Below are 16,728 nucleotides of genomic sequence, written 5' to 3'. Positions count from 1 at the left end.
GTGATGAGTACAAAGGATCAAAATCATTTGTGTCCTCAGCTCTGCTGCATTATACGGATACATTAGCATATAGAATGTTTTAACTGCATGCGACACACCAGTGATGAAGAGAACTAAGTAAATTCACCCAACTACTGTATTTAAGTACAATTATGAGGCACTTTACTTCCATTTTATGCTACTTTATACTTACACTCGACTGCATTTTGGAGGTAATATTGTACTTTTTACTTTCGTACTACATCTATCTGACAGCTTTGGTCACTTTTAAGATTTTACACAGTGGATGATAAAACAGATTTTTAAAAGTGCTACCTTTTTTTCTTCTTACAGAACACAGTGTGTATTTGGGCTCCCAACTCCAAACTTTTCAGTTGATTTCATTTCATCGAAAACATAAAATCGGAAAAATAAATAATTTGAGAATAAGTCCAAAAAGTTCTCCTTCTTTCCTCTGCAACAGGTTTAATTGAACAAAAAGAAACCGAAACCTTCAGCGTAAACTATAAAATATGTGCTTTTATTGGGGATGTTTTTTTAGGTTTGGCAATGACTCAAACTGACTCACTTCTAGTTCAAGTCATTAATTTTTCCCTGGCTACTCTTTTCACGTCTTGAAAACAGATTATTTTGATCCTACTACAGTAGAACAGAACCAGTTTGTTCAGGAGTCAACGGACAGATAATTAATTGAAACTGGCCTTTTCTAACCAGTTTTTATTGGCTGAACAGAGCAATCAAACTGAAGTCATTAGCTGATTTTGGCTTATTTTTAATAGTATATTGGCCAAAATACCGTATCTGATCTCAAAGTTAATTGATAATGGAAATATTCACACTTCTGTTTTTTGGTTTTTTGCACAGAAACGAATAACGTGTTCACACCGCTCTGTGGTTTTCTGTAACAAACACTTTTTCATACAGCCCAATTCTTGACCTTGTTACCTCCCATATGTCGGCCCCATCCCACACCAGCCAAGGTGTCATTTTTTTTTTCCACATGTTCATACCAACACGGGAAAACTATGTGAATAAATGACTAAATAAATCTAAGAAAAAAAATTAAACGAGTTGTTCGGTGTAGCCGTCGTCCTGTTTTAAGCGTATTTGACTTTGCTACGGTCTTTCGTATGGTACAGAAAAGTGTTTGCATAGGCAGCACCTGAGTGAGCGATCGACCGGAAAGGGTTTTAGTGTCATCATTTGTCAAGTACATTAACTAGCTTGCCCCTAAACCAGGCTTATCTCTTTAATGCTGCTGATTTCAGTAAAGCCTCTCTTCCCCTCAGGATCGGTGGGTTCGCCTACAGAAGTACACTCGCCGCCCAACGTGGGTCTCCGGCGCAGCGGGCAGATCGAGGGTGTTCGCCAGATGCACAGCAATGCCCCTCGAAGCCAGATGGCCACAGAGGGAGACCTGGTGGCCTGGAGCCGCCGGGTGCTGGTCCCCGAGCTGGAGGACGCCTCCGTCAGGTAAACTACCAGTAACAGACCTACACAGAGTCCCAGCTGGAACACAGAACTACACAAACCTACAGAGATGATTCCACTGTGCGTGTGTTTATTGTGTAGGAGACAGGTGAACTGGCGCGAAGCGAAAGGGGAAGAGGAGATCAATATTTATCAGTCAGAAAGGAGAAGACGCACAATCCACTCTCTCCCCAAAGAGAGCAGGGTAAGTGAAGTATTGGCGTTATTTTTTCCTCATTTGAACTTTTTATTTGGGAATTTCCATCTCTTATACACTTTCCACTCACCACCTCGTCTTTCCTGTTGCTCTTTTAGCCCAGGGGAAACCCCATCTCTGTCTCAACAGCTTCGAAAAAATTATTAATGCTTTTGTTACCACACGATCTGCTGGCTATTGTGGTACCTTGTAGTTGCAGTCGTCCCTTCAGCGTCTGCAGCTTTAACTCCAGTACTGACCTCCATCCAATAGCTTCCTAATCACTTCAGGATTGACTTCAAGATTTTCTTGTTTGCTTTTAAAGTTTTGAATTGGCTAAGGCCACCTTGTTTAGCTAAACTCTTGCATTTTCAAACCTCAGTTAGAGCTCTGAGACCGACCAACCAGAAGCTCCTGAAGGTTAAAAAATTGAGGCATTCAGCTGGTTGAGCAGGCGACCTGTGAAAAGCCCCTGATGCTCTGATCCCCATGGCTATTTGCTGCAGGTCCTTCCCCCCACACTTCTCCCTACCGTCCCGTCTGCCTCTCTACTATCCTGTCTAATAGCTTTGCAACAGTTTATCTTTTTTATTAAACAACTGCTGAGACTGTAAATAAAACTTTTAAGTCGCTGCCTAAAACCCTCCCCCTTCTTTGGCGTTTGATTCAAATAGGTCCTGACACCCTGACGTCATCTATTACTGTGTTGTATTTTTATACCTCTTCTTATTTCGTCCAGTTTTGTCTTCTAGACTTTGGGTTTTCTTCTTTTCTTTCTTAAATGTCCAGCAGTTAGTTTCAACTCCTGTTACTTTTAAGTGCTTTATAAATAGATGCGACTTTGACTCTGTTGCAGGTTCATCCGACATCAGAGTGCGTTGTGGACGAGGGGAGGAGGAGCCAGGGTAACCACGGCTACCAAACCCGCGCCGCCATGGAGGAAACAAGCCGCCAGAGCGCCGAGGCTGCTGACGATGATGAGAGCACCTCAGAGGTAGATACAGCACCGTGTTGTTTGGATTGAATTTAATTCTTCATGGGCGAGTTGTGTGGAGAGTTTTCTCCTTGACACTTAAAGCAAGTAGCTTTTTATATTTTTAAAGAGGTGTCAGAGTTTTATCTTAAGGCTTTTCAATCATTTCTGTTTGGCTTGAGTCTTTTTCTGCACCTCTGTGTCAATTATTTGCGCGCTAACATAAAGTGTGTTTTCAGGCAGAGGTGGAGGTACGACAAATTAACGGGCACTCCTCAGAGGAGGAGAAGGACGAGGAAGAAAAGGAGCCCTGGCCAGACGACCACAGTAGTTCAAGGTAAAATACATGCAGTTTATTACACAGATTTATCATCACTTGCGCTGCACATCTGTGTGTTTAATCTTCAGTCTGTGATGTATTTGCAGCGACTACTCCAGTGATTATTCCGACTGGACAGCAGACGCAGGAATCAACCTTGAGCCGCCCAAGAAGAGCGTTAAAGTGAAAAAGAAAAGCAGCGGCTCCGAGGAGGACGGAGAGAAGAAGAGGGAGGGCAAGAAAGAAAGGAAAAAGGACAAACCAGACAAAGACGGCGCATTACCAAAGAAGACGAAGCCAAAGGAGAAGAGGAAGGTGGGTTATAGAGTAATGACTGGAATTTGATTTTCCTCCTCGTCGTTACGGGAAGACTGACAAGTAAACTAATTGCAAGATTCAGTTATTTCCATTTGTCCGAACAAGTGTTCAAGTTTAAAATGATTAAAAATAATTGAATTGCTTTCAGTTTGGCTAAATATTGACCTTTTAAAGAATTTGAAGACGTGAGCTCAGCCTTCTGACGATGATGTTTAAAGCGGCAGTTCAGAAATGAGTCTTTCTTTCTCACATTAGGTACGGATCATGATGGTTAAGTGCTGGGGCTTCATTCAGGCCGTTAGCTGACTCTGATATGATACGAATTTAATGAACTAAATATCCATTTTTTTTTTTTGGGGGGGGGGAGGGGCATCTGAAATTGATTTGAATTCCAGGAATGAGAGGATGTTATGAGCAGTCTAACGTTGTTAACACTGTGATGCATCATAGGGAAATGCCAAACCGCAGCTAATAATGAGCCTGAAAATACACGTTTTGCCGCAGCAGCTTATGATTCTGAATGTGTCAGAAAAACCAGCAAGAAGATTAAATGGTTCTCTAATAAGCCTGATCATACAGAGCGCTATGGGCTGACAAAGCACCTTGTTCTCACTAAGCCATCACTGAAGCTACAGGACCTGACCATGATGCTGCCCTCGCCCTGTCACTGCCTCCTGCTAAAAAGACGTTTGGCTGCTGCAATGATGGACTGTCAGAGAATCCAGGAAGTTTTTACTGGCCCTGTTGGTGTTTTGGCCTCTCTGTTTGCCTGACGTTTGGGGTTTGCAAGATGGCGTGCCGTGTTCAGGGACTGGACTAGCGAGCTCCACCCGGGTTGGTCTCAGCTGCCAAACCTGACAACTTTTCTGGCTGAAACACCGACTTTGCATTTCATCTACGTGGTGTCATCCTTTACACTTTGGATTTCCCCCAGACATGTGGAATTAGTATCGAGTGACCACAAGAAGCAGCCGTGTAAAGGATCATGTCCGTCTATGATGAACTGAGAGTTTTCACTTTCTGTGGAGTTTAAGTTTTAGTTCAAGTTTTTTATGACGATCGGCGGATGTGAATCCGTCTGCGCACAACATTACTCAAAAACGGATACGGATGAAATATCAGCTAAGGTCAGAAATGACACAAAGACTGTCTCATTAGATTTTGGCAGTTATGCGACTTATAGTCTGGATCCACCGATTTGTTGAGGATGTGCCATTGACTGGCATGGCATCGCTGTAACCATGACAACAAGTGAACGCTACGTTCTTCCTGCTGACGATCACATGATTGCGATCCTACTACAAACTGACCGCTGTGGACTAATCAGGACTCATCCATCGGAAATTATACAAGGAACAATTGAAGAGTTCATTTGCAAAAACAGATCACTCCGTTCTGATACATTTTCAGAAAACTTTTTTCTTGTTTACTTGAGATAATATCAATCAAACTCAAGTTGAGTGGATTTGACTGAGTAGAAAAATACATGACAAAATAGAGAAAAAATAAATTATTAGTGTTATTATTATTATTATTATCTCAAGTAAACAATAAAAAAATGAGTTTTCTGAAAGCAGAGTGACCTGTTTTTGCAAATGAACTCTTCAATTGATTAAATTGTGGGGGTGTTTCTGAGTCCCATCAATTCCCGCCGCCTTCTACATATTTAGGTCACGCGATTCGGTATCTGTACGTAACATATACATGCATAACACAGGCAGAGGTGGAGGTACGACAAATTTGCTGTGCTCAGCAAAATCATTTTGTAAATGGTAGTATTTATATAGTGCTTTTATCCACAAAAAAAAAAAAAAAAACATTCACACACTGATGGCAGGAGCTTGCCATGCAAGGCCCATCAGGGGTTAGGTGTTTTGCTCAGGGACGCCTCGACATGAGCTCAACGGGCTGAGGATCAAACCACAACCCTACATTTGCAAGACAGACACTACCCACTGAGCTATGCCACCCTGAAATGTTTTCACCCACCAGGCCCCAGCGAGGATCAAACTCACAACCCCTGGTTTACAAGACCAGTGCTCTAACCACTGAGCTATGGAACCTGTGCTATTCTGTCTGTGGGTGCATTTATATTAAACGGACACATTCTATGTTACCATTTTTGCTCATCAGTAACTAATAAAAAATGCTGCGTTTCTACAAAAATATGCTGCATTTCTGACAATGACATATGGGGGAATGAACAGCCTTCTGTGCTCTCTCAGTGCTTTTCTTGTTTTTCCTGTGACAAACTGACCAACCAAAACAAGACTCACATTTTGACTAACGTTTAGGAAGTGCAGGACTACAGGTATGTAAAATGCTAAATTCTGACTTAACTTTGGAAAAGACTAGAAAATGCATAAAATCAGTCTATTCAAAGAACAGTAAGTGTGATATTTATTGCATTGTGTGTCTTTCAGAGGACGGAGTTTCAGGAGCAAGGGCTAACTCTGGAGGAATGGCTTCCCTCTGCCTGGATCACGGACACGGTCCCTCGGAGATGTCCTTACATACCCCAGATGGGAGACGAGGTACAACTCCCTCTGTTTCTGTTTGCACCACATGTCTGCCGATACCAAAACACAGGGATGTGTTTTACATAGCAACAAGGCTACACCACAGTTAGCGGGCCCATGAAGCTGTGATGCTTATGAACCAAATTATGGAATGTATTTTAAGTATGCAGCAAGCACATCTTATAATTTTAAGTAGAACAAACCAGAAAATGTACAGTTAAAGCCATGTTATGTTATGCTTTCGTGTGCAGGTGTACTACTTCAGGCAGGGCCATGAGGCTTATGTGGAGATGGCCAAACAAAAAAGATTTTCAGCATCAATCCTAAGAAGCAACCCTGGCACAAGATGGAGCTACGGGTAAGGAACGGTTCGACAAAGATGGATTTATTACTCTCTGAAGGAAGACATCGCTCTTTAGAGCCCCTGTATCTGGAGATTTATATTGCCTTTTTGTTTGTGTGTGAGAAGTCTCAATAAATATCATAACTGAGCCATATAACATAAAATCAATGCAGGGTTCACATAGAGGAACTGCATTTGGAGAGTTATTCATTAAGTTTTAAGTGGAAGTTTAGAACCTAAAGCTATGTCCCTCTGAAAACTTGCCCTCTCTTTAAAATGCTGCTAACATCACCCATGAGCCATATCCTGCTTGGAGATCCAACATCTTGACTGACATTTTCAGGTATAACATTTTCAGTGACATTTCTCTTTTAGGATAATGGCTAAACCCACTCTAAATGGAAAAAAAAAAGACACTATCTTCCTCAGAATACTCAGCGATTCCCAGGAATTCATGCACATCAGCAGCCTGTGACGGTGTGATGATTCGCTGTTGTTTCAGTGCTATCAGCAGTTCAACACTGTCTTTTTCTGGCAAACCTCTCATGGGTGTGTCTTCTTTATCAGAGACACTTTCATGTGGAGTTTAATCCTTTCTCTGTCCTAAAAATGTCTCTCTGCTAAAGGAAAAATGCCTGCTGAGTGCAAAGTGTCACCTCCGTATGTGAAACTGCGTCTGAAAAGAACTGACAAAGAATCCCATCAGACACTTGAAAGCAGCAGCTTATAGGATTGCATTTTTACTTGGTATACATTTCTTTTTTTTCTTCCCAGTGAGGAAGCAATTTCACCGCAGACGGCGGACCATAATGCATTGCAGGCACGGTGCGCTTCTTTGTGAATGTGCCGGTTGCAGCGTGTGAAATGCTGCTTTCTCTTTTATATCTTTTTTTTTTTTTATAAAAATTTGAACAGCCACACATTCCTAAAACGCTAAAGCATCACTTCCTTCAGTCGCGCTTTTTCTCGGCCGAAAAAACTTAGCAGCACTTTTTCAACCTACACACACACTTGCTCGAGGCTTCCCTACTGGAAAGAAGTGACACAGAAGAAAGAAAGAATTATTAGAAAGTGAAAGTACGACGTTGAATTGTGTTTAAAATAATAAGGTTCCAGGGTGTGTGAATAGATTTTTCTCGGGAGGAAATGAGTAATATTCATTTTTCTTTTGTTTGTGGCACTCAGGAGCAGGAGCTGATGAAGATAGTTGGCATCAAGTATGAAGTGGGTTTGCCCACGCTGTGCTGTCTGAAGCTTTCGTTTTTGGACCCTGACACTGGCAAACTGACCGGAGGATCCTTTTCTATGAAGTATGCGTCCCACTCCGCACAAGGACGAGTTCTGCCACAAATGAGCCTGCAGTCACACGTCTTTATAAAGACTGCAGTATTTATTTCAGCTCATTTCTCAGCGATGACATTTCTATTATGTGACTCTTGTCTTCATATTATAATAAGATGCAGATGCTACTTTACAGTTTGTCATATCCCGTGCTTGATCAAAAAAAATCCCCTTTTTTCAAACAATATGCAGATTTTTCGCACCAACAGAGTGAAGCTTGTCTTTGAAGTAATCTGTACATTTCAGCAAAGATAGCTTTGTCTTTCTAAATTAATTTAAATCTTAACACAAGACAAGATGTTACTCAAGAAACACTCAGTCACTTAAAATAGTTTGACAGCATAACACGGCTGCAACTATTATTTTAATTCGTGATGAATCTGTTGAGTACGGTCTCAAGTACCTGATTAGTTGTTTGGTCTATAAAATGTCAGATAATGGTGAGAAATGACTATCTGTGTTCTCCTTGCTTGTTCACAGCCTGGAGATAGTCAGAATGGTGTAAAAAAAGAATAAATATTCACATTTAAGAAGCTTTAAAATGCTCAATCTGATTAATAATTTATTAAAATAGATGCATATTAGTTATATAGTTGGCATTCGTGTCAACAGTAGACTGTTAGTACACATGTAATGCTTCTTTATCTATTGTACATGCTGGTAGGATTGCTATTTTAGTGCTTTGTTAAAGTGTCACACTGAATTTTACACCTTTGTCTCGTTGCAGGTACCACGACATGCCTGATGTAATCGACTTCCTGATATTGCGGCAGCAGTTTGACAATGCCAGAAAAAGACAGTGGGCTATAGGTGAGATACTTCAACCTTTGCAGCCTGATTTGGCTTCACTTGCTGACAACAAATGAAGTATTTGAAATAGATATAAAATACAACACGTGTCACATACATTATTTGGGTACATTTAGGTTCTTTTTTTGTAAAGGTTTCTATATTTCTTTGGTGCAGGCGACAGGTTTCGGTCTGTGATTGATGATGCCTGGTGGTTTGGGACCATTGAGAGCCAGGAACCCTACCAGTCCCAGTATCAGGACAGCTTGTTCCAGTGCTACAATGTCTGGTAAGATCACAGCTTGGATTCACGGTGTTGTCAGTGGGGATCTCATCACGTTCAAATTAGTCTATGCAATCTTATTTTCACGCAATAAATATAGTTGGATTTGGGGTTGTATTTGCAGTAGCAAGGGAATCCATAGTATTGAGCTAAGTGTTGGCAATTTTTAGTAAATAAGAACAGTGCATTAACAAACAGGCAGAAGGGGCAGAAATGCAAATGACGTGTGAAACCGAAACAGAGGAAATGCCTCAGAGGAGCGACACAAACACGACCAAAATGAATCAGATTCAAAAGAACTCGCTGCTGTCGGTGAGGAAAAGGAAGTAGAGTGAAGTGTCACTTTGTCTCTTTTCAGATTCAAAGGTGATGATGGCAGCCATTGCAGACTTGTAAGGTTTTGCTGTAGTTGCAGCTCCTGTTCTTTCTCCAGTAGTAACACTTGCGCTCCATTCTGAAAATTTTAGGAGCACCAATTAAATTGACAAACAACACGTCCAGTTTTTCCTTTTTAACCGGATTACTAAGAAACCTTTAGGACATAAATGCCCAATTTGCAGAAATAACAATTTGCTGTTGTGAGTCAGAAAGTGACGAAATGAAGCCGTGTTTAACTTTATGCCTCCTCCTGATGTTGTGGTTTATCTTTAAAAGTTTGCATTTGCAAGCTTAGTTTTTTGGGCAAATGTCGGGTCACACAACACGTTTCATTCCTCTCCATGCATCGTCTCAGCCACGTTTACTGTGTGAGTCCTTCCTGTTGTAAAGAGTACATCTGCCTTTTTTCAACATGAGATCTCCGGCTGATTCCTCATCTAAAGTGTTATCAGAAAATTGTGAGTGTAATCTGATACTCTGGATGTGAACTTTGGTTATAAGCTGCCATTTCTTTTGCACTTTTAATGCAGCTTTATCCTCCCTTTCTTCTGTCTCCGTGTTACCGATTTCAGAATCTTCCTTGCCATATTGGACAGCAGCAACCACCTCTGTGCAGCAACCTGTACACTGAAAATGGCAGATATAGCCAAAGATTTGGATCATGCAATGAGGCAGTCCTGCTTCTTCTTTTTTTTTTTCTTGTGAATTTCCTCTTTAATGACAGTGCTCACCTCACTGTATTCAAATGTTCTGCAAAAACAATCCCACCAACTCTGTTTTTGTAGGCGCTGTTGCTGCATCCTGGGCCGAGCACGACACAAGACGACTGTGATTGATTTAAAGACATACAAACGCAACAAAGTCTTGTTTTTCCCCCTTATGGTAGAATGATAATGAGGTGCAACCAGACCTCTCAGCAGTGCCACCTCTGGGTTAGTGGAAACGGGTGTTGCTACGTGAGACCATTGTGAATGTGAAAATGATCTTTTCTTTTACAAAATTATTCAGTAATTTGTTCCATTGTCACCAGCTGCCAAGTGAGATGACATTCATTCAGATGACATCTTGTGTGAAATGATCTCCTTCCTGCATTGTTCCGATGCTGAGCGCCTCGTCTTAGCCCTCCAGTCTCTTCACTCTCTGTCTCACTCAGTCAACCCAGTTCTTGCTGCCTCATGGTGTCCCACATGATAAATGATGATCATTACAAAACAAAAACAACAACAAGAAGTCAGAAGCATATTTGCATGTCGTCCTTGTGCTTCTTGTTAAAAATTTAGTACCACTGTCTGCACGTATTACAAAATGCGACTGAATCGCTGCACTCTGGAGCCCTGCGCTAAAACAACACACCAGCAACCATTATAATGAAATTTTAAATATCATAATAACTTCCAGAAAGGGGCTTATGGAGGTATTTGACAGGCCCTGAAGGCCTCAGGAGGTTGCAGAGGAAATATGGGTGTAAAATTGTAACCTCTTGTGATTCCTGTTTTACACTTGCCAATGGAGCACTTATTCTTGGCTTTACAGGAAAAAATAAACCACAAATTTCATTATTAAAGCCATATCAAGTACAGGAATTTCAGCTGTAATTTTTTGGGTCAAAATCGCTAAAGCTGGCCCGTGCAAAAGTGTGAAAACTTTGAATCAGGTTTCACTTTGTCTACCGTACAGTTGGTCTCCTCACACACAGGATCAGAGCTGATTATTTAATGATGATGGAAATGAATAGGAAAGCTCAAAGAGGTTCATTGCAATGGTTTACATGTAACAGGAGGTTGTCTTCTTGGACAGATTCCAGGCAAATACAGACAAACGGCTTTGTGTGATAATACTGCTGGCATCTCATTAACAACATAAACACCTCCAGACATGAATCATTCAGGAAACTTTATCCCGCATGACGGTTTGGATTTGATATTTACAATTACTAGCGCTGCCCTTTGTTTTGTGTTGCTGGACTTTCATTGTCGGTGACATTCCAGTTGGAAGCATTAATAAGTGTGTTGTCTGTTGGAGTTATTTTTTTTCCTCCGCTCAGCACTGAGTGATTCACCGTCACATTATCTGAAAAAGCCTAGTTAGCGAATGATGACCCGCACTTTAGGTTGTGAGAGAGGAATATCAGAGCTAGCAGTGCTCACCAATTTAAAAACACAAAAGAAATAACAAACACAAAGACGAGAAAATGATGATGCTGATGATTCATATCAACTCTGTTTCCTATCCAGCTGGGATAATGGAGACACAGAGAAGATGAGTCCTTGGGATATGGAGCCCATTCCTGATGATGGTAGGGGTCTGAAAAACACACGCACTGCTGCGCACACATACTTAAGCCAGCGTAATTTGTTTACAGTTCTGTTATTTACAGTTTTGACAGATTTACTTTAAATGTCTCACTACAGCCACGTTCCCTGAGGAGTTGGGCATGAGTGTCCCGCTGGTCGAAGCAGAGCAGAAAGAGCTGCTGTACGTCCCCCTGGATGGAGAATGGGGCTGCCGCACACGTGCAGAGGAGTGCGAACGCATCATCAAAGCCATCGACCAGCTCTGCACACTCGGTATGACGTCATCAAAGCCCCCTTCCCACCAAAATAACAGTCCATTATTGTCACGTAAGCACGGATATGAAGTTGTGCCACGAGGGCTGATTTCTCGTAAACGAGCAGCAGCGTGACTCCGCTCATGAGTCACCTCTCTGAGCTCATCGACACGAGCCTGCCAGAGCCGCGGATCAGATGTTAAAGGGAATAAGCCGCTAACACATTGTGGTAAATATTGAGGTGCTCGCTTGGATTCCCGTTAAGTGATGTCATGTCACATCATGCATGGACTTTGCATTACTGCAATCCTCCCCAGTTGGAGGAAAGCTAGACTGAGGGCTCCCCCTACTGACGGTTTGGGGATTAAACACACACAGACAGCCACAGCAGCACACTTAATCCTTCTAGATCTCTCCCTGTTACTCCTACGCTTCATGCTGCAGGATTTATATTAACTCTTTTTGGTGCATCTACATTGAGAGAAGAGCATTCAGAACAGTTAGGACAAAAAGCAAAATCGGATAAAGGTGTGAGTTACTGTGGCTCCTGTTGTGGTTATTATAACAGAATACATGGAGCATATATTTTTTGGAACAGTCTTAAGTTATCCAGACCTTATTTGATATGAAAGTCATTGCATGTTTTATATAGAAAACATCATACAGACATTAAATAATTCATATTTAGAAATTACGTCTTTACGTTTCATAGTCAAGTCAAGTCACTGCTATTTATGCATCTCTGAAAACAAAAGCTGATGTGCCAAAGTGCTTTCTAGTGAAATAAAAAAGAAAAACATAACAGGATTTGCATGCAAAATACCTTACAAGTGTAAGTAATAGGGTTATGACTCTAGAATTTTTTTATGAAGTGAATTTACCTGAGTAATTTATATTGTAATGATTTAAACACTACAAAAATGAAATGAAATACTGTTTTGGCTTAAATACAATACACAAAAAGGGAAGACCCTAGAGTATTGTGAAGTGTCTTTTAGAAAAAAGTAAGTACTTTAATATTATTGCTAAACTGTAGAATGCTTTCAGTAGAGATATCTTTTTGTGATTGTGTTGGAGAGATTGTCTGTAATCTGGCAATATCAGAACCGCGATGGTGGGAGGCTGTGTGAGTTTTGGGAAAAATACATGCGTAGCGTCCAATGGAAATGAATACACGGGGTCCTCGGTTTACGACGTCCTCGACCTACAGCGTTTCGTCGTTATGTCGGAACTGGTTACGTGGAACTAGCTAATGAGCAGAGGGGACGAATACGTCGTCACGTGGTGCTATAAGACGGTTGTACGCCACCTTGGATTGTGCTACATTCACTAACTTTCTGCCCTTCATTACGGCTCCAAAGCGTACGTCAGACTCTATTGATGGCAGTGCTTCGAAGAAAAAGAAAGCCGTCTCCGTGGAAGTGAAATGAGATAGAATAGGGTGAAAAACAGGTCAACATATTGTAGCGACCCTCTGTGATGAATGAGTGAGACTTTATCTGGTTCTCTGCTGGTTTATTGAACCTTGACACAGGCTACTGTGGGCCGTAGCCGACACCAGAATAACTACAAAAACCTCATAACTTAGCTCCAGAATTAGCTGCTGTTGTCAGCTCTCTCTCTCAACACGCACACACACACACTGGCACGGCACAGAGCAATACACACACTACTGCTGACTCTGAGCCAATCAGTCTTCCTCTCTCCGTCTCACCATCCCCCCTGCCCACATGACCACCATGGGCTCCAGAGCCTTCAGTCGCGCTGCTCCCCGCCTCTGGAACTCCCTCCCACCTGATATCAGAAACATCAACACACTACACATTTTCAAATCCACTCTCAAAACCCACCTGTTCAAACTAGCTTACTCTCTTTGACCTCCAGTCCTCCTTCTGTTTTAAAATTGCTAAATTTTCTTTTTTAAATTTTAAAATTCTTATGTTTTAAACTGTGTATTTTGAATCTGTTTTTATTCTGTTTCCTCTGTACGGTGACCTTGAGTGTCTTGAAAGGCACCTATAAATAAAATGTATTATTATTATTATTATTAATCAGAGGTGAGCTAACTAAACATGGCACGTTCACTGACATTAGGTAAATCTCCAACTGAACAAAAAACATTGAAACATCAACAATATCAGTCCGTTACAATATTCTGCTATCTTCTAGTAAAGCGACTCGTACATGCATGAAAATCGTTGGTGTTCATGACTTTTCCAGAGAACTGATCAATATCGTGATGCACGTAACAGCTTTGTTTACGTTTTTGTCGGAGTTTCGACTTGTGGCGAAAATCGATTTACATTGTTTAGTAGGAACGGAACTCAGACGTAAATCGAGCACCCCTTGTACCATTGTTTTATTCACTAAATATGGCTTCATTCATCTGATGTGCCCCAGCTATAATCCTCTCTTTTTGTGTCTTTTACCCTCCTTCAGATGTGGCAGCACCGTTTGCCTTCCCAGTGGACCTCCAAGCTTACCCCACGTACTGCACAGTGGTGGCCTACGTCACCGACCTCAGCACGATACGCCAAAGGCTGGTGAACCGCTTCTACAGGTATCTCACCTCAGGTCCTGTCAGAAAAACACCACGTTGCGCGTAAATCGGCGCCATTTTTGCCACAGTTTTGTTCTCCTTTCAGACGGCTTTCCTCCCTGATGTGGGAGGTGCGTTACATAGAACACAACGCTCAGACGTTCAATGAGCCGGGATCATTCATCGTCACCACCGCCAAGTTTGTCTCTGACCTCATGCTGCAGTTCATTAAGTGAGTATCGTTAAATCATCATTCTGTACGTGTTTTTAGGGCAAATAATGTGTACTGCTCAGCGTCTGTTCACATAATCATCCAAAAATGTACCATTACTTGACTTTTTTTTAAATAAAAGTAATCAAATGCTCACATTTAGCTGAAAGTAGCAACTCTGAAAACTACGATAGGTTTAAAACTTGCAGCAATTTTCTGTGTAGATTGAGAGATTAAATTTCATTTTAAACGTTCCACAACATTTTCATTGTCCTGACGCAGATCTTAGTCATTCAATCCTCCTTTCTCCTCTTTCTTTGTTCTCCCTCAGGGACCAAAGTCTGACCGACCTCATGCCGCTCTACAAAACCATGAAGAAAGCAACCTTCTCTGACTCCGAAGATGAGGTGAGTTTGCATATACCGTAAATTTATTTAGAACAGGGATGCGTACGATTGCTGCTCTTGCTAATCACTGCCAGAAATACAAGTCGATTAATCTAACTGGACTTAGCCTTAATGCATCACACAATAACTGATAACAAGCAGTAAATCTGTTGTGTAAATGATGATGCTATAGCCTTTATTTACATTCAGGTTTGTGCTCCAAACTACACTTTTACATTTAAAGCACGTGTGAAAAGAGTGAGATAAGAAATAAGATCTCAAAGTTGAATCCAAGTGATTTCATCTACCTGGGCAGGCTGCCCAGAAACACACACAGACAAACCAGGTAAATGTCAGATGCAGCGATGCAACAAAAGAAAACATTTAGTTGCACTTGACAGATTGTATGCTGGAGCCTTGTAGTTCATGTAGGCTGAAGGCTCAAAGACTCCATTACACACAAAACCATAAGTTTCACCTGTAAGGCAGCAAAGTGCTGCTGCAGGGCGGATTATAACACGTTAACCTGGTAGAGAAATCTGTGGTACATCATTCGTTTTTTCCTTTTTCCTGTAGGATGATGAGGAAGACGATGAAGATACGAATACTCCTGGAACATCCACACGAAACCACAAGGTAGCAGAGCCGATGCTGAACAAGATGAAGTCTCATTCATTCATCACAGAGGGTCGTTACAATATGTTGCACTGTTTTTACAACTTGACCGATGTTCGTTGGTGTTTCGAACACTTTCCTTTTCTTCAAAGCGCTGCCATGAGAAGAGTCTGACTTATGCTTGGGAGCCGTAATGAAGGGCAAAAAGCTAGCGAATGTAGCACAATCCAAGGTGGCATACAACCAGAGAATGGAAACAAAGCCGTCTTATAGCACCAGGTGACGAGGTATTCGTCTGCTCCGCTTGTCAGCTAGTTCCACATAACCAGTTCCTACGTAGCGACGAAACGCCGTAGGTCGAGGACGTCATAAACCGAGGACCCCGTGTATTTGGAACTGATTTGCATTTGCAATGAAAATAGAAATCTTGGTATTGGGATTGAAACTCCAAGATAACTCTGAGATAATGCTAGCCACAGACGTGCCTCTCAGTGAGGGCTTGTAGCCAAAATACATTTCTGGTTGAACTGGCACCAACGTTACTCAAAGATGTAACTATATTTCAGTTTAACTGCGAAAACGGGGTAAGTGGTCAAAACAGAAATAGATTCTAAACTATGATTTCATTGCAACTTTGATGATGCCTGCTACTTTCTAAACACAGCTGTAATCATTCATTGTAGCTGCTTCATTCTGCAGTTTGTGACAGTTTTCTTTAATGTTGATACACTATTACTTGTTTCATGTTACCTACGAAATACTGGATCCAATAATTGGCCAATCCCTACTATTTATCCTAATCTGCAGCCCACATAAGTGGAAACACACCAGTCTAACTAAAAAGTGTAACTTCTCACGTTTGAGTACTCTCACATAATCTTGCATTTTAACAAGAGAATGCTGTTGTCTGTCAGCTAATGCAGCGTCTTCTGTTAACTTGTGATGTGTTTGTGCAGGGCCGTCGACCCATGCAGCGCACACTGCGAACCCGACCTCCTTCATACGACCCTCACGCATGGAGAGGCCGCTGCAAGGAGTTGCTGGATCTCATCTTTCAGTGTGAAGACTCTGAGCCTTTCAGAGAACCTGTGGACCTGCAAGAATACCCGGTAAACATACAACGAAACTCTCACTTTTTATAACCAAGTCTGATGGAAACACCTCCTCAGAAACAAACTGAACTCTTGTGGTATTGATCTGAGTTGAGCTCATTGTACATTTCCGTTAGGCTGACATTCATTTGCATTTTCCGTTACCTCCTCTGCTCCTTGAGTCTTTCTGTACAGTCAGTCTGGGATATAAGTGGCAGCAATTCAATTACACCAGGAATGAGGCAAAGTAATTGTTTGGTCTGTAGAACAGGCCTCTTCATTGAACATCTGTAATGAAGACCAAATCGAATAGATGCATCAGTTGTGAAGGAAAAACTGTGTGAACAGACTCGCAGCCTCGGTGACCTTGAGTTCTCTGCTTAACACAAGAACAGATTAATTATTTTGC

The 16,728-nt window shown here is 41.6% G+C and overlaps 1 protein-coding gene and 1 non-coding gene across 2 annotated transcripts in view; one reads left to right on the top strand and one right to left on the bottom strand.

Annotated features, from left to right (window-relative positions):
* phip (pleckstrin homology domain interacting protein) overlaps positions 1-16,728 on the top strand; it is a 47,142-nt gene that overhangs the window by 22,564 nt on the left and 7,850 nt on the right. Inside the window, 18 exon segments of the mRNA XM_022214779.2 lie at positions 1,290-1,473; positions 1,573-1,675; positions 2,523-2,660; positions 2,879-2,976; positions 3,066-3,273; positions 5,700-5,810; positions 6,047-6,095; positions 6,098-6,153; positions 7,324-7,448; positions 8,207-8,289; positions 8,446-8,557; positions 11,164-11,225; positions 11,341-11,496; positions 13,917-14,037; positions 14,123-14,248; positions 14,559-14,634; positions 15,190-15,249; positions 16,185-16,337. Of these exon segments, the coding sequence (XP_022070471.2) occupies positions 1,290-1,473; positions 1,573-1,675; positions 2,523-2,660; positions 2,879-2,976; positions 3,066-3,273; positions 5,700-5,810; positions 6,047-6,095; positions 6,098-6,153; positions 7,324-7,448; positions 8,207-8,289; positions 8,446-8,557; positions 11,164-11,225; positions 11,341-11,496; positions 13,917-14,037; positions 14,123-14,248; positions 14,559-14,634; positions 15,190-15,249; positions 16,185-16,337 (2,021 nt within the window).
* trnat-ugu (transfer RNA threonine (anticodon UGU)) lies at positions 5,267-5,339 on the bottom strand. The gene has a single exon. It is a non-coding gene; the product is annotated as a tRNA-Thr (tRNA).

Source organism: Acanthochromis polyacanthus, chromosome 16 (genome assembly GCF_021347895.1).
Source record: "Acanthochromis polyacanthus isolate Apoly-LR-REF ecotype Palm Island chromosome 16, KAUST_Apoly_ChrSc, whole genome shotgun sequence".
Classification (NCBI taxonomy): Eukaryota; Metazoa; Chordata; class Actinopteri; family Pomacentridae; genus Acanthochromis; species Acanthochromis polyacanthus.
The sequence above is the reverse complement of the archived record's forward strand: the minus strand, read 5'-3'. Positions and strand labels throughout refer to the sequence as shown.